We start from the raw sequence: 17,822 nt of genomic DNA, 5'->3' as shown, positions 1-17,822 counted from the left end.
CTAATCTCTTCCACTAACTTTTCATACAAGAACTGGATGGACTGCATGTATCCTTCAGTCCATAGCCTACAATATCCCAACAGGCCTAAAAACCTTCTGACTTCCCTCTTAGTTTTTGGCGGTGGGACTGAAGCAATCCCTGTAATTCTCTCAGGGTTCAGCCGCCAGCTCCCTTGACAAATCACATGTCCTTGGTATTTTACTTCCCTCTCTGCAAAATCAAGTTTCTCTTTTAATATCCAAAGTCCTTGGTCCCCCAGAAAATTTAACAACACTATGGTGGATTCCCAAACTTCTTTTTCTTCCTGTCCTGAGAGAAGAAAATAATTTACATATTGGATGAGCTTTATCTCAGGTTTGATGGAGAAGAGTTGTAGTACTTCTCCTAGGGCATGACTGAAGAGGTTTGGGGATTCGGAAAACCCTTGGGGTAACCCAGTCCATTGAAGCTGTTGCTTCCTCCCAGAATCGAGGTCTTCTCATTCAAAGGTAAATATATCCCACTTTATCCTGCCAGTGGGCACACCCAAAAAGCATCTTTTAGGTCTATCATGCTAAACCACTGGTGTTCTGGGGGGATATTACTCAGTAGTGTATAGGGATAAGGCACTACTGGGTAAGGATTCACTGTTCTTTTGTTCACTTCTCTCAAATCTTGGACAAGCCTGTAAGTCCCATCTGACTTCTTTACTGGTAATATGGGTGTATTATGGGGGGACATACATGGTTCTAAGGTCCCTTCCTCAAGCAGGTCCTGGATCAGCGGCTGGAATCCTTGTCTCCCTTCCAGGGAAAGTGGATATTGTTCTACCCAAACTGGATGGTTCTCATTAACTATTTTTATTACTATAGGTTTCATGTTCAATTTATCTTGGTTTTTTGGTTTTGCCCACACCATCTCATGAATTTTCTCCTCATCTTCTTCCCTTAATTGGAGAAGCTTAACTATCACTTACCCTTACTCAAGAAGCACTCCAATATCAAACTGCACCTGTAAATCCTGTCCTAATAAATTTCACCCTGCATCTGGAACTAATAGAACATCCCTGGTTCCCATTTTCTTTGTTCCCTCAAACTTTATTTGCTTTACAAATGAGGCTTTGAACCCTTTCCCTTTAGCACCTACTACTTGCACAGTATCTTGACTCTTTCTGCACCCCTTTGGGATTCTACAAACACAAGTTCTTTCAGCCCCTGTGCCTACTAAGAATTCAAATTCTTCCTCCTGGGGATCTATTTTTAAAGTTATCACGGGCTCCTGATAGTATTCTGTCCCCAGGAGGTAGAGCCCCTGATACCCCTAGTCTTCCACTTCTCCTTTTTGCTCAGTCTCATAGACCCTCAGATCCTTTTCCTTCTGGGGGCAATTCTTTCTTATATGCCCACTCTCTTTACAGGAAAAGCAAACTGGTCCTGGGTTCCCTTGTTTCCTAAACTCTCATTTTTGTGTGGAGGCCCAGGGGCCTGCATCCTCCCTCCACCTATCTTCCCGCACTCGGAATCTCCCTCCCTTACCTGAGTTGTTCTTTGCATGCTGGTTTCCTTCCCTAATGGCAGCTACCATTTGATTTTGCCTTGGCCTTCACTTCATCCCTTTTTACATACACCTTCTGTGCTTCCCTTAAAAGGTCTTCTAACCTCCTTTCTTGCCAACCATCTAACTTTTCTAACTTTCTCTGTATATCTGGCCAGATGGGAGTGACAAAATTTATCTTTAGTAAGATCTGTCCAGCCACCGTGTCAGGGTCAACCCCTGAATACTGCCTTATATTTTTCCTCAACCTTTCTAAACACTCTGTGGGGGTTTCTTTGCTCTTTTGCTGCTCATTGAAAGCCTCATGGGCATTTTGGTAAAGTGGAGCTGCTTCTTTGATGCCTCTTATAATCAATGTTCTATATTCCTCCATGTCTTGCCTCCCCCCAGTGCTGCTGTGGTCCCTGGTGGGGCGCACTATGGGCATTTTCAGATCCCCAGGAGGTCCTTGCACATGCTCCCTTTCCCATATTTGTATCCCAGCCGCTCGGATCATGTGTCTTTCTTCTGGTGTGAACAACATAATCATTAATGATTGCATTTCCTCCCATGTATACATATTGGGCCCCAGAAACTGATCTAACTGCTCTGTGGCTGTCGTGTGTTTTAAAATGTTTATATGAGTTCAGTTGTGAAGTTGTTTATCCCTTCTGTAAGTTAGAAATATGGTTTGGCCCTCGGTTCCCCCCATGTACTTCCCTCATAATGGTTTCTCCCTAAGCTGGTTACCCCTTGTTTTCCCGCCAATGGCTTTGTCCCTCAAGGTGACTGATCCATTGATCCTTCCCTTTATGCCCTTATAAGTTTATTTCCTCCCTCCTGGTGCTGCCCACTTCCCCTGTCTATCATTGTAACCACCCCTCATTATTTTGAGAACTTTCCGTGTCAATCATCCCTTCCTCAATGTATGATTTGCCTCCAGAGGCTCTTCCCTCCCTTATGTAATCCTTATTGGTCCCGCTGTGTCCCACGCTCCTCCCCTGATCTCCGTTTATTGGTCACCTTGAGTCTCCTCCTGTCACGCTCATTCCCTTTATCAGTGCCTCCCTAAGCCGTCCTCCTCTGACACCCATCACTGGTCCCGCCTGGGAAATAAAGCACCTTGGCATCCACACGAGTGTGCACTCTCTCCTTCCTTTATCTCGGGACTTGGTAGCCACGCTCTCGCCTGCGGCCCCCAGGCCGCAGACAGCACCACTACCCAAGGGTTTTTGAGGAGAACCCAGGAGTGGCAGATCTTGTGCTCTCCTCCTGCCACACACCGGGAGCAGCTGGCCGGCATTAGTTCAGCTCCCGTGGCCGCAGAGCAGGCTACAGGGAAAAACCTTTTCCTGAGATCCAACCTGAGCCTGCCCCGACTTAGCTGCAGCCGCTCCCTCCACTCCTGTCCCTGGGCACCAGAGGGAAGAGGTTCCCACAGCCCCAGCCAGGGACCCGCTCCCAAGGCTGCTGCCATGGCCACCAGGGCTGGCACCAGCTGGGATGCTCGGTTTCCATGGGCCGGGCTTCAGGAATGGGATTCCCCAATTTCCTGCTCCCGCTAAAACCGCGCTGCCCTCGCTGCCCTCCCACCTCCCATGGAAAGCACAAAAGGCAAAGATCCCGGGCTGTGAGAAGAACAATTTATTGGGAACAGCAACGAGATAAGGAAAAAAGGGAACAGAAACAATATTGATAACAGAAGGGAACAATAAAACTGTTTACAGGGAAAACTACAACATCAACTAATGGCTCTCCCCAGTTTCGTATTTCCCCTCCCTGGAAAGGACACCCTTCTCCTCAGGGAGAGAGAGAGAGAGTCCCTTTCCTGCCCCTGGCAATGACCTGAGGTGGGAGTGAATGTAATGACAGGGCCATTGCCAGACCCTCACGTTCTTCCATCCCAAATCATGTAATTGGCAGGGCCAGGAAAAGGGACAGGTGTCTTCCCAGCATGGATCACAGGGAAAATGAATCTCCAGGGCTTTTCCCAATATAGATCCTCCAATGGGGGATGAAGCTGGAGCAGTGCACGAAGCTCCTCCTGCACTTGGGGCATTTGCAGGACTTCCCTTACTGGTGTCTCTGTTGGTGTTTGGTCAGGTCAGAGCTCTGGGTGAAGCTCTTCCCACACTGGGGACACTCATACGGCCTCTCCCCAGTGTGGATGCGCTGGTGCCTGATGAGGGTGGAGTTGTGCTTGAAGCCCCTCCCACAGTCAGGGCAGCGGAAGGGCCTCGGCTCCGTGTGAATGCGCTCATGCAGGCGGAGATTTGAGCTGGTCTGAAACCTCTTCCCACAGGTGGGACACTCGTAGGGTCTCTCCCCAGCGTGGATGCGCTGGTGGATGATGAGGTGGGAGTTGCGCTTGAAGCCCTTCCTGCAGTCAGGGCAGCGGAAGGGCCTCTCCTCTGTGTGAATCTGCCGGTGCCTGGCGAGATCAGAGCTGGTCTGAAACCTCTTCTGACACTGGGGACACTCACAGAGACTCTCCCCAGTGTGGATGCGTTGGTGGATGATGAGGGCAGAGCTGCAGCTGAAGCCCTTCCCACACTCCCCACAGTCGTAGGGCCATTCCCCAGTGTGGATCATCTGGTGGCTGATCAGGGTGCTGCTCTGCCTGAAGCTCTTCCCACACTCCAAGCACTTATGGGGCTTCTCCCCATCATGAAGCTGCTCATGGACCACCAGCTCTGAGCTCTGGCTGAAGCTCTGTCCACCTTCCTGGCTCCGGGTGGGTCTTTCCTCCTCAGAACACACTGGGCTGGGTTTGCAGCCCCTCCTCCTGTGTAATCTCTGGGGCTTTTCCTCCACGTTGGAATTCTGCACCGTGGAGCCACTCAAAATGGCCTCTTCCCTGATGTTCTGCTGTGGGGATTTGTCCTCCCTGGTCTCCATCCTCAGCTTCTTCCCTGGGGGAGGAAGGACAAGGAGAGGATGGGATTTGCCTCCGTGCCAGAGGGAAGGGGAAGGAGATCCCCCCAGTGCATCCCCGGCAGGACGGGGTTGGCAGCAGGGTTGTCCTGCAGCCAAGGGCTGTGCTGGGCTGGGAGATGGAGCAGGAGAGAGGGGGAAAGGGGCACTGACTTCCTCCTCACCTGCCTGGCTGTCCCAGGGCATTGTGTCAGTTTGAAAAGACAGGTGTCTGCTAAGGAAGGCAGGAGACTCCCTTGAAATGGAAAATGTTAATCCCTTCACTTGGAATTATAATTTTCAAAACAAGAGGCTGTCAAGCAAAGTCTTTGGGAATAGGAATAACAGTTCTTCAGAAGGAAAATTAAAAATACAAATGCAGTAGTACTAAAAACTACTTACAGAGTAAGAATACGACCTGACACCCTGTGGGTCAGAGTGTTGGTAGCACTCCTGTTAAATGGTGGTTGCAGTGCTCCTGCAGGGACAGGTGTGGTTCTGTTGGAGCAGGGATCCTTAGAAGATTGGAGTTTTCCTCGGAAGGTCCAGTTGTGGCGTCGATCGGCCTGGTCTTCCTCTGGGATCCAGTGGAGCTGAAAGCTGCTCTTCTGGGAATCTTGTGGGAGAAGGCTGACTCTGTTGTTCACATTCTCAGATTATCTCCAGGTAGGAATGCTTGGCTCCTCCCTCTGGGCAGATCTTCTCACAATGGGATGATGGAATTTTTATCAGTGACACTCAATGGCCCATTAACAGAAGATATCTCCCTGCGGGAGGATTCATGTGGAAGAGATAAAGAAAACTGCTCAATTAACAGATGATAATTGCCCCAGCTTTAACAGAGGGTAATTGAATACACACCCAGCTAAACCTGAGACACTGTTCCAGCCTTGGAAAGCAGGATTTGATACCAGGATTCTTTAGGGAATGCAACCCTGATTGAAGGCAGAGATAGAATCTCCAGAGCCTGCAGCCAGAAATGGACAGTTGTTTGATACTCATTTCAACATCTTCTCTTTCGGAATTATTTACTAATGATTATTTGCTTTGCCTACCTAATATTTTTGTAATTTTTTGCAAATTTGCATTATCTAAATTACACTGTTCCTTAAGTTAAGTTGGTGTCTGTGTCTTTGGTGCGGGCCCTGCCCACTGGCGAAACAGGGCCCAATCCTGCCTAAGTGTTACCTGGGGAGACAAAACCCTCACTGCAACTGTGCCCCCTTCCTCCTTGATCCCCACACTTCATGCACTGATCATGATGTCCTATGCTCTGGGGTATCCCTGGGGTCAGCTGGGATCTCCTGTCCTGGCTGTGTCCCCTCCCAGCCTCCCCCACACCCTCAGCCCCTCCCCAGCGTGGCCGAATGAGGGGCAGGACAGGCCTTGGCTCAGTGCGAGCTCAGCAAGAACAAAACCATCTCTGTGTGCTCAGCCCTGTGCTCAGCCCCCGGGCCCGGCATTTCCTCCACTGCCACCCCGGACCCCCCTTTCCCACCCCTCTGCCCCACGGCCGCCGCAGCACCGGCTGACAATAGAAGCAATTCTGGGGCAATTCCAAGTTTCCTTGGTTCCTGCACAGCTCCAGCTCAGCTCCTGGCAGGTTCCAATTAAAGAAAAGTGCAAATTCGGCCCAATACAGATATTATTAAAAGGCAGTGGAAGCTCTGTGTAGCTGTCACAAAGGTGACAGGGATGAAGAGAATAATGATTCTCACATTTGGAAAAAAACCAAGCCTGGGAATTCAGTAGTTATTTGGGAATTTAGCTACTTGAGCTGGGCTTCTTGTGGGACTTTTAGCAGCCTTGTGTTCCTCGCCATGTGGTGAATGAACCTTGTCAGTCTTGCTGGTATCATTTGCTCCATTTCCTCCAGCGATTTTAACAAACTTTTCAAGTAGGGACAACAAAGTATTTTCTTTACACTCCAGTCCCACAACAGCCATTTTCCTCATCAGTTCTCCCATAGGTTGCTCAGAGGAAGCTGCATCCAAGTTTCCAAGAGTTCCTCCAGAGAGACCCACAACCTCCTCAGAGGAAGGAACCATGCTGTTGTCAAAGGCAACTGGGGTCTAAGAACAGTGCCCTGAACTCACTGTGCCAAAATAATTTTGCAATCTGGTTAAGAAAATATTAGAGAGATGCCATTTGCCCTGGAGCAGGGCAAGTGTGACATTGTCCCCTGTGTGTGTGTGGCCTTCCCAGGGTGGGGGTTTTACACCTGAGCCAGTTTGGGTAAGGGGGGTGGTGTTCACCCCCTGAGCAGGGATTCCCCCACTGTTTCAGGCTGCAATGTAAGTTGGAACCAAATGCATGTTTTCAATGCCCATCTTCATCAACTGCTATAAACAGGTGGGGCAGTGTTCTTGATCTCTTCCATGACTCAGCCCTGATCACGCCCTCCAGGGGAGATATCTTCTGGGAATGGGCCATTGGGTGTCACTGCAGGACTGATCAAATTCCATCCTCCCATTGTGGGATGCTCCGCCCAGGGGGAGGATCCAAGCATTCCTACCTGCATATAAGCTGAGCCTTGCAACACCAGGAGCAGCTTGCCTACTGGATTCCCAGAGGACAAGAGCTCCAGAACCACCACTGGACCTTCAGAGGAAGACCTGACCCTTCTACAGGATCACTGCTTGGACAGAATCACGTTCATCACTCCCACAGGACTGCAGCCACCATTTAATGGGACTGCTGCCACCAGCCTGACCAGCAGGGTGTCGGGTTATATCCTGACTCTGTCAGTTTAAGGCAGTGATTCTGCATCATTGCCTTGATCTTCATTTTCTTATTAAATTGTAATCCTGGTTTAGACCCTCCCCAGGTTTGCCTTCAAACAAGTACAAAATTCAATGTACTTATCCCTTGTTTTCTTCTCAAAACAGGATTTTCCATCCCATAAACTTGGCCAGATGGAGGAGGAGGCTGTGAGGAAGAAGAAGGTGCCCCAGGAGCCCCAGGCAGGTGAGGAGGAAGTCAGTGCCCCTTTCCCCCTCTCTCCTGCTCCATCTCCCAGCCCAGCACAGCCCCCGGCTGTAGGACAACCCTGCTGCCAACCCCGTCCTGCTGGGGATGCACTGGGGGGATCTCCTTCCCCTTCCCTCTGGCACGGAGGCAAATCCCATCCTCTCCTTGTCCTTCCTCCCCCAGGGAAGAAGCTGAGGATGGAGACCACGGAGGACAAATCCCCAAGGCAGAACATCGTGGAAGAGGCCATTTTGAGTGGCTCCATGGTGCAGAATTCCAACGTGGAGGACAAGTCCCAGAGATCCCACAGGAGAAGGGGCTCCAAACCCAGCCCAGGGTGCTCTGAGGAGGAAAGACCCACCCTGAGCCAGGAAGGTGGACAGAGCTTCAGCCAGAGCTTGGAGCTGGTGGCCCATGAGCAGCTTCATGATGGGAAAAAGCCCCACAAGTGCTTGGAGTGTGGGAAGAGCTTCAGGCAGAGCAGCACCCTGATCAGCCACCAGATGATCCACACTGGGGAATGGCCCTATGAGTGTGGGGAGTGTGGGAAGGGCTTCAGCTGCAGCTCCACCCTTTTGACCCACCAGTGCATCCACACTGGGGAGAGGCCCTACGAGTGTCCTGAGTGCCAGAAGAGGTTTCACACCAGCCCTGATCTCGCCAGGCACCGGCAGATTCACACAGAGGAAAGGCCCTTCCACTGCCCTGATTGCGGGATGGGCTTCAAGCGCAAGTACCACCTCATCAGGCACCAGCTCATCCACACTGGGGAGAGACCCTACGAGTGCCGCACGTGTGGGAAGAGGTTTCGGACCAGCTCAAATCTCCACCTGCATGAGCGGATTCACGCAGATGAGAGGCCCTTCTACTGCCCTGACTGCGGGAAGGGCTTCAAGCACAACTCCACCCTCATCAGGCACCAGCGCATCCACACTGGGGAGAGGCAGAGGCCCTACGAGTGTCCCCAGTGTGGGAAGAGCTTCACCAGAAGCTCTCATTTGACAAGACACCAACGGAGCCACCCGTAAATGAAGCCCTGCAAGTGCCTCGATTGCAGGAACAGCTTCATGCACCACTCCAGCTTCATCCCCCATGGGAGAAGCCACATTGGAAAGAGCCCTGGTGATCCATGTTCCCTGTGATCCATGCTGGGAAGACACCTGTACCTTTTCCTGCCCTTTGCCAATGACCTGATGTGGGATTGGAGAACATGAGGGTCTGGCCATGGCCCTGTCATTACATTCAGTCCCACCTCAGATCATTGCCAGGGACAGGAAAGGGACTCTCTCTCTCTCCCTGAGGAGAAGGGTGTCCTTTCCAGGCAAGAAATATTGTAGCCAGGCAGACCCTGTGAGTTGTGTTGTAGTTTTCCCTGTAAACAGTTTTATTTATCCCTTCTGTTATCAATATTGTTTCTGTTCCTGTTTGTTCCTTATCCCGTTGCTGTTCCCAATAAATTGTTCTTATCCCAGCCCGGGATCTTTGCCTTTTGTGCTTTCCATGGGAGGCGGGAGGGCAGCGAGGGCAGCGCGGTTTTAGCGGGAGCAGGAAATTGGGGAATCCCATTCCTGAAGCCCGGCCCGTGGAAAGCGAGCATCCCAGCTGGTGCCAGCCCTGGTGGCCATGGCAGCAGCCTTGGGAGCGGGTCCCTGGCTGGGGCTGTGGGAACCTCTTCCCTCTGGTGCCCAGGGACAGGAGTGGAGGGAGCGGCTGCAGCTGAGTCGGGGCAGGCTCAGGTTGGATGTCAGGAAAAGGTTTTTGGCCAGAGGCTGCTGGGGCCCTGGCCAGGCTCCCCAGGGCAGGGTCCCAGCTCCAGGGCTCTCTGAGCTGCAGCAGCGTTTGGCCAGCGCTGCCAGGCCCAGGCTGGCATTGTTGGGGTGTCCTGTGCAGGGCCAGCAGTTGGACTGGAGGATCCTGATGGGTCCCTCCCAGCTCAGCCAATTCTGTGCTTCTGGGATCCCATCAGCCTGGGGATGGGGGCTGCCAATGGTTGCCATGGCAACGGGCTCTGGCTGCAGGCCTGAGCTGGTGTCCATGGCAACCACCCCTGGCATGGGGTCTCCATGGAGCTGCCAAGGGACTGAGCATAGCAGCAGGGGGCTGGTGATGGTTGCCATGGAAACTGACCATAGCAACAGTGGACTGGTGATGGTTGCCTGCTAAGGATCAGATTTGTCACAGGTCCTCAGAAGGGTTCCATGGGGACTTTCCAAGAGTCTCCAGGCTGTTCCAGAGCTGGAATGTCACACACAGAGACAGGGGCTCCATGGATGCCTCCCAGGGCTTTCTGGGATGGTAAAGAGCCCTGGGGTCAGAGGCAGTCACAGCCATCCCATGGTGACATCCCAGGAGTCCCCAGGCTGCCAAAGAGCCGGGATGTCCCAGACACTCACATGGGTTCCTGTCATGACCACAGTGGGAGCTTCAGGCAACATTTATTAGAGAAGCTCCTGTTGGGTCACGAGGTGCAGGAACAATCCCCAATACTCCCCATAGATCCCCAAATGTCACTGTGTAATCAGTGTTCCGTGCTTTCTTTCCAATGGAAAACAAGCATCCTTATCCTCCAGGTGTCCATGTCTGAAATTGGATTCCACCTCCAAAATTCTGGATATCCAAGGGTTGCTCCCAGGCACAATCTGCCAGTACCATCAAGCCTGGGTGGCCTGGACCTCTGGTGACTGCCCCTGCAAGACTGGGGCTGGGTCCTTCCCTTCCCATGGAGATCACTGGGACACTGTGGGACCTCATGGAACCAAGGGAATCATTGTGGCACCACTGGAGCCCATGGAACCAAGGGGCCATGGTGACACAGTGGGGCTTCATGGAACCCAGAGACCATTATGGCTCTGTGGGGCCTGATGGAACCATGGAGACCATTGGGACCCTTCAGGGCCTGGTGTCACCAAGGAGGCATTATGACTCCTCAGGGCCTCAGGGAAGCAAGGGACCATTGGGACACTGTGGGGCCCCATGGAACTGAGGGAACATTGAAGAGGTCTGGCTGGTTTGGCTTCCCAGGGGTCCCCTGACAGGTCTGGCTGATGTTGCAATGTCAAGGGCCGCCTCTCATCAGCTCCTGGAACATTGGGGCTCCGTGCTTTTCTTGCTATGGGAAAGAACCGCCCCCCTTTTCAGATGCCCATTGCCAAAATTGAAACTCTCCCTAAAGCAATTCCTATATGCAAGGATATCACTCAGAACAAAATCCTGCTTGCTCTGGCTGGCCTTGGCCTCTGGTGGCCATTTCTCATCTGCCCCTGAAACACTGGGGCTCTGTTCCTTCCTTCCTATGGAAAAGAACCGGCTTTCAGGTCCAGGGACCATGGCCAAAATTAGAATTTGGCCTCTCAATTCTGTTTATCCAAGGACTGATCTCAGACAAAAGTAGCCAGGACAGACAGGCCAGGCTGGCCCTGTCCTCTGGTGATTTTCTTAGACTCTGAGCTGAATGTTTTCATTTGAAAACACCTTGGAGAGGGCCCGGAGATCTCCCAGGGAGGTATTTTGAAACCTCGGGCACATGAGCACTATATATGGACAAAGGAGCTCTGTGCTCTGCGCTGTTGTGTTGGTTTTGCATCACGGAAGTGATGTTCTAAGAGAAGCTGCTAGCAGTTTCCTCCGTGTCTGACAAAAAAACCAATCAGTAATTATCTTTGAGAATTGGCAATCTGTTAAACTATGAAGGAAACTGTACACGCCTCTGTGAAGGCACATGTTAAAGATGGGAAAGCCTGGGAGGGTCTCTTTCCCTTCTGGCTGGCACAGAGGTAACAAGGCTGACCCGGCCCCGTCTCAGCCAGGCCGGGCCGGCCGGCTCCTGCCGTGGGGCTGGGCCCCTTCCCAGGGACCCCGCCAGGCCCCATCGGCTGCCGGGCAGGGCAGGGGAGGCCGCGCGGCCGAGGCCGGGCCGGGCCATGGCTGCAGTTGGGAACATCTGGGCCCTGCTGAGCCCTGCCCCGCCGCCAGCCCGGGCCCAGCCAGGATCCGCCAGGCCCCAGGAGCAGCCCCGGGCCGGGCCGGCTCGGCCAAGATTCTGCCACCCTTGGGCTTCAGCCGCAAGCCCCGGGCAGGGGCAGGAGAAGCCATCGGCCCCCGGCCGTGCTGCTGCTGTGCTCTGGCCTGGCTGCTGAGATCCTGGCCCTGCCCCAGCGCGGCCCATCCTGACACAGCCCCAGCGCAGCCGCTGCAGAAACCTCCATCGTAAAACAGCTCCGGCCGCAAGCACCGAGCCCGGCCGGGGGCACGGAACCATCTGCAGGCCCCGGGTGAGATATGAACTCTTTCAGTGCTTCCATCCTCCCTCCAGTGAGAGAAAAGGACAAACATGAAGACACCCAGGTCACTGAAGGGGAAGCTGAGTCCCAGATGGGAGGAATGAGGAGATGCCTTGATCTTGGGGCTGAAATCCTCTTGTAAAGCTATGGAGAAGGATGGAATTAATATATCAGACTCTCTTTTCCCTATAACTATTTGAAAATATGGGGAGATGACCTGTTCAGCAAAAACCTCCATGCTAAAGTAAGCAAATGTTGAAGTAGCTGTGATCCCATGAGAAGTTTAAACAGAGAAAGAGAGAAGAGTGGTGAGATCCTGTGCTATCAGGGAGAGAAGAAGAAGATCTCTGTTCTCAGAGATGAAGATGATTTCAGAAATAGATGAAGAGAATCTTTGCTCTTGAACAGCTCATCTTTAAACTCATACCCCATTAGTTGACATGGCCCATAAAACCAGCTGTGGGTTAAGCTGTGAAAAATGGGAGGGACTTCACTCTTGCATATTTTCTGGGCACCTGCTCTTCGTGGGAATTGAGAGCCACAAGAGAACATTTTTCTTATGGAGAAGTCTCCATAGCATGAAAGAGAGTCTCCTCTCCCTAAGTGAACTGAAGAAAGACTGTTCTAGATGGTGTAAACTGACTGAAAATTTCAGGTTTTGTCTCCTTGCATTGTCAGTAAGAAAGAAAAGGTTGTAGGGAGAGGAGAAGTGTTCAGATTCTTATTATTCTTTTTTCTATCTAGTGGTAATAAACTTTTCTATATACCCTTTTAAAATTTTGAGCCTACTTTGCCTTTCTCCTAATCCTATCTCACAGCAGGAAATGAGTAAATATATTCCAGTGAGTGCAATGGTAATTAGCTAACACTGATCCCACTGCACTGATAGGTGCATTGGCTGAGAAATCTCAAATTAGCAAACCAAAATCACTCCAGATACATTCCTGATAAACTGCATAAGAGCAGAGGGAAATCAAGGCAGAGCCATGGTTTGTCAGGACTTGCCGCATCCTGATGAGCCCTGTGGTGCATTTGGAGCTGAGCTCTTGAACCTCAGGGCCTGAGAGGAGATGGCACAAACCTTTCCAGGAGTCAAAGTCAGAAGAAAACCCCAAAGTGTCTCAAAGCATGAATGGGTCCCACTGAGGTCCATCCCCAACACAGGCTTCTCATGGACATCTTGGAGGAGAGAATTGGAGGCCAGGATTAACCAAAAACCTCTCAGAGTCTCAATATGGAAAGGAAATTCCAAACTACCTTAAAAATTTTGAGTATCTCAAAGCATTAATGAGACCCACTGAGTGTCAGTGCAAAGCTCTCCAGGGACTCATTAAAGCCGATAATTGGGGCCATGATTGCACAAACCTCTCACAGAGTCTCTATCAAAAGGGAAACACCAAGTACCTTCAAATAACTGAAGTACCTTGAAGCATTAATGAGCCCCACTAAGTGTTGTTAATGACAAAGCCTCTCCGGGGACTAATTACAGCAGATAATTGGAGGCCATGATTGCACAAACCTCTCAGAGACTGCAAGGCAAAAGCCAAAGCCAAAGTCCTTTGAAAAACCTGCAGTCCCTGCAGGGAGCATTCAGGAGCCCCCAGGGCCATTGCTGAGCAAGGCTCCCCAGGGACTCCTTGCAGCAGATCCTTGAGGCCACTGGGATGTGGGCTAGGGGGGGATGCTGAGGGCAGCACAAGGGGCTGACAGTGCCCAGCCTGGCTGGGGCTGTGCCAGGAGGCCCCAGGGCCTCAGGACAAGGTGTCTCCTCCCAGCCCTTGCTGGCACAGACCCTGCTGTGCCCCAGGGCACCAAGACTTGGCTTCTCTTTGTCCCCACCTGTCATCACTGCCTGCAGTTCTCTGCTCTGCCTGGGGCCTGGGGACACTTGCTCAGTCGTGTCCCTCTCTGGGACCCATTAAAAGTCCAAGAAACTTTGGAGTTGGATTCTGCCTTGGAGTTCTGGAGAGGTTTCTTCAGCTCCCTCTCAGGGACTGATGTTCAGGGCCTGAGCACAAAGCCCCAGAGGCTGATTAAAGTCCTTGTGCTGTGTCTGTGCTGCTGAGCTGGGCTGGGCTCCTGGCACAGAGGCAGCTCCTGCTCACCAAGAAGAGCTTCAAAAGCACATTTCTCTGGATGAGCAGCTCTTGTGCCAGCCCAGCAGGGCTGGGGCACTGCCTGCAGCCAGCCCGGGCACAGCCCAGAGGCACAGAGAGCTTCAATCAGTCAGGGCTGGGAAGGGGCTGAGAAGTGCCTGGGGCACAATCACTGCCAGCCCTTGGCACAGGAACCTCTGGCTGCAGGACAATGCAGCTGCAGCTCCTGGAGCCATCTCCTCAAGCTGGAACATACCAATGCCTGCAGAGCCTGTGAGTACATTCTCTGCTTGTCTCTTGTGCAGAGCAGCCAGGGGTGCCCAGGGCTGTCCTGCAGAGCAGGGTCCTGCAGCCCAGGGCGCTGTGCTGGGGCAGGGACTCTGCTGCCTGCCAGGGACAGCTCTCAGCCAGCCCTGGCAGCTGCTCCCAGCGCTGGGGGACAAGATCTGGGGGGAAGGAGACAGCTGGTGAGGCTTGGGAGTGTTCTCCTTGTGTGGGGAGGATGCTGCATTGTTCAGGACTGCTCTCAGCATGACATTTAACTGCAGAATTTAGATGATACAGGGAGCACAGCAAGGCAGGGGCTGTATAAAAGTGGATATCCTACTTTTGTCATCAACTGCTCTGGGTTGGAAATTGCACATAGATCTTCATCTCTCAGTTCAGCCTGTGAAAAATAATAAAAAAAAAAGTTTCTCTTTGATCTGATTAAACAAGGCAGTGAAAGAAATCAGCACAGGGCCGCTCACATGCAGCATCAGTGTCGCTTTTCCAGCCTCCTAGGGTTGTTCTGACATTGCCATCAGAGCCTGCAGAGCCAGAGCTGCCCCTGGGCAGTGCTTGAGCTGGGAGGGCTCTGCAGGGCAGAGCTGAGCCCCCAGGGCTGGGCTGGGCTCTGGCAGCACTGGCAGGGCCCACCCTGGGTACAGGGAAGCAGCTGCTGGCAGGGACAGCTCCAGGCAGCAGAGCCCTGGGCAGGCAGTGGGGAGAAAGTGCCCCCAGGCTCTGCTGGGATATTTCAAGTCCTCTCCAAACCCAACTATTCCATGATTACTTTTTCTACAGGTCCCCTTGCCAAGACAGAACAAATGTCGAACAGCAGCTCCATCAGGCACTTCCTCCTGCTGGCATTGGCAGACACGCGGCAGCTGCAGCTCCTGCACTTCTGCCTCTTGCTGGGCATCTCCCTGGCTGCCCTCCTGGGCAACGGCCTCATCATCAGCGCCGTAGCCTGCGGCCACCACCTGCACACGCCCATGTTCTTCTTCCTGCTCAACCTGGCCCTCGCTGACCTGGGCTCCATCTGCACCACTGTCCCCAAAGCCATGCACAATTCCCTCTGGGACACCAGCAACATCTCCTACACTGGATGTGCTGCTCAGCTCTTTTTCTTTGTGTTCTTCATCTCAGCAGAGTATTTCCTCCTGACCGTGATGTGCTACGACCGCTACGTGTCCATCTGCAAACCCCTGCACTACGGGACCCTCCTGGGCAGCAGAGCTTGTGCCCACATGGCAGCAGCTGCCTGGGCCAGTGCCTTTCTCAATGCTCTCGTGCACACAGCCAATACATTTTCCCTGCCCCTGTGCTATGGCAATGCCCTAGGCCAGTTCTTCTGTGATGTGCCCCCGATCCTCAAGCTCTCCTGCTCACACTCCAATTCCCTCAGGGAATTTGGGCTCATTGTTTTAAGTGCGTCTTTAGGACTTGGTTCTTTTGTGTTCATTGTTTTCTCTTATGTGCAGATCTTCAGGGTTGTGCTGAGGATCCCCTCCGAGCAGGGACGGCACAAAGCCTTTTCCACCTGCCTCCCTCACCTGGCTGTGGTCTCTCTGTTCCTCAGCACTCTCATGTTTGCCTATTTGAAGCCTCCCTCAATGTCCTCCCCATCCCTGGATCTGTCCCTGTCAGTTCTGTACTCAGTGGTGCCTCCAGCCCTGAACCCGCTCATCTACAGCCTGAGGAACCAGGAGCTCAAGGCTGCAGTGAGGAGACTGATGACTGGATGCTTTCAGAAACATTAAACTGCTGGAAATTTCTGCAAATCACTTGTAATAAAAGTCATCTTTCATACTTCGAGTTGGTTTGGCTGGGGGCTTTTATTTATGTGGCAATATTTTTCTTTTGTTTTAGTTTTCTCATATTTTCCACAAAGAAAGGTCATTGTTTTTGCCATTTCTCATTTTGTTTCTCCCTACATTCCCATTCGCCACAGACGATGTCAATGTGGGGCTGCGCTCTTGGTGACTTTAAAGGAAATAAAGGATCTTCCAGCAAAGTTTTCTCCAGAGATTCTCCTTGTTGTCGGCTGCTGCCACCCAGGTAATAATTAGCATTGACTCCATGATTCTAAAAGGCTGATCAATCACTTTATTATCTTATAATATTGTACTTCTTAAGAAACTTAACCCCTTACCAACAGTCCAATACAGCATTGACTGAATTGGTCAATGAATCTAAAACACTATTACTATTGTCTAAATAAGAAATCACCATTTAATAAACATATCTCTAAAACACATTCTACGTGTACACAATAAGTATAACAAATAAAAATAAAAATAATTTCTTACTCTTTTCTCCAATCTTCTCACAAGCTTCCCCAAGAAAATACTAAGAAAATCATGTCTGCTGCTCTCTATAGAGACAGCTGCGGCTATACTGCTTTTGTTCCCTTCTCTGGAGCTGCAGCAGCAATGTCTGTGTGCAGAGCTGGGGGCAGATCAGTGCTGGCACAAAAGCTCTGCTCCTGCTGGCCACACCATTCCTGATCCAGGCCAGGAGCCATTGGCCTTCTTGGCCACCTGGGCACACTGCTGCCTCATGTCCAGCCTGCTGTCCATCAGTCCCTGCAGGTCCCTTTCTGCCTGGCTGCTCTCCAGCCACTCTGTCCCCAGCCTGTAGCACTGGAGCCAAATATCAGTGCCTAGCACTTGGATATGTTAAACCTCAGCTTGTTGGATTCATCCACTGGATCCAGCCTGCCCAAGTCACTGTGCAGAGTCCCCTGACCCTCCAGCAGGTCAACATTCACATCCAGCTTGGTGACATTTGTGACGATGTCCATGGGGTTCCATTGGTTCCATGGGACCCCTCAGTGTCACAATGGCCTCTTGGTTACACCAGGCCCTGCACTGTCACACTGGTCTTCTTGGTTCCATGGGGCCTCAAAATGTGACAATGGACTCCTTGGTTCCATGGGGCTTCACAGTGTCACAATGTTCTCATTGGTGCTGCAGTTTCACAGTGGCCCCTTGGTTCCATGGGGCCCCAGGGTGTCACAATGGCCCCATGGTCACATGAGGTCCCACACTGTCACCATGGTCTCTGTGCTTCCACAAGTCCCCTCAGTGTCACAATGGACTCCTTGTTTCCACAAGGCCAATCAGTGTCACAGCATTATTCCAGATCCCTTGAGGCCCCATCGTGTCACAGTGGCCCCTTGGTAACACAGGATCCTGCAGTGTCACAATGTCCCCTTGGTGCCATGAGGCCCCACAGTGTCAGAACGGCCCCTTGGTTCCACTGGGCCCTGCAGTCTCCCAATGGTCCCCTTGGTTTTGCAGTGTCAAAATGGTGAAACCCCTTGGTTACACGAGGCCCTGCAGTGTCACAATGGCCTCTGTGGTTCCACGAGGGCCCAGAGTGTCACGGGGCACTCCCTGGGTCCATTTGGCCCCACAGCACCACAATGGAGCCCTGGTTCTGTGGGGCTGCACGGTGTCACCATGGTCCTCTTAGCACCACAAGGCCCTGCAGTGTCACAATGGCCCCAGAGTGTCCCAATCATCAGAGAATGACAGAATCAAATAGGCTGGAAAAGACCTTTGGGATCATCAAGTCCAACCAATGCCCTGATACTGCCTTGTCACCCAGACCATGCCCTGAGTGCCACTGGAGAGGGACAGTGACTCTGCCACCTCCCCCCTGGCCAGCCCATTCCAGTTCCCACTCACCCTTTCTGTGAAGAACTCCTTCCTATTGTCCAGCCTGAACCTCCCCTGGTGCAGCTTAAGGCTGTGTCTTCTTGTCCTGCCCTCCAGCAGATCC

General features: G+C 52.1%; 1 protein-coding gene across 1 annotated transcript in view; it reads right to left on the bottom strand.

The window, feature by feature from the left end:
- Positions 1-3,586: 3,586 nt before the first annotated feature.
- LOC143692499 (uncharacterized) overlaps positions 3,587-17,822 on the bottom strand; it is a 168,912-nt gene continuing 154,676 nt past the window's right edge. Inside the window, exon 4 of the mRNA XM_077172733.1 lies at positions 3,587-4,233. Within this exon, the coding sequence (XP_077028848.1) occupies positions 3,587-4,233 (647 nt within the window). The remainder of the gene's footprint in view (positions 4,234-17,822) is intronic.

Source organism: Agelaius phoeniceus, assembly GCF_051311805.1.
Source record: "Agelaius phoeniceus isolate bAgePho1 chromosome W unlocalized genomic scaffold, bAgePho1.hap1 SUPER_W_unloc_1, whole genome shotgun sequence".
In the NCBI taxonomy this organism is placed as follows: Eukaryota; Metazoa; Chordata; class Aves; order Passeriformes; family Icteridae; genus Agelaius; species Agelaius phoeniceus.
This window is presented reverse-complemented; position numbering and strand designations above follow the sequence as displayed.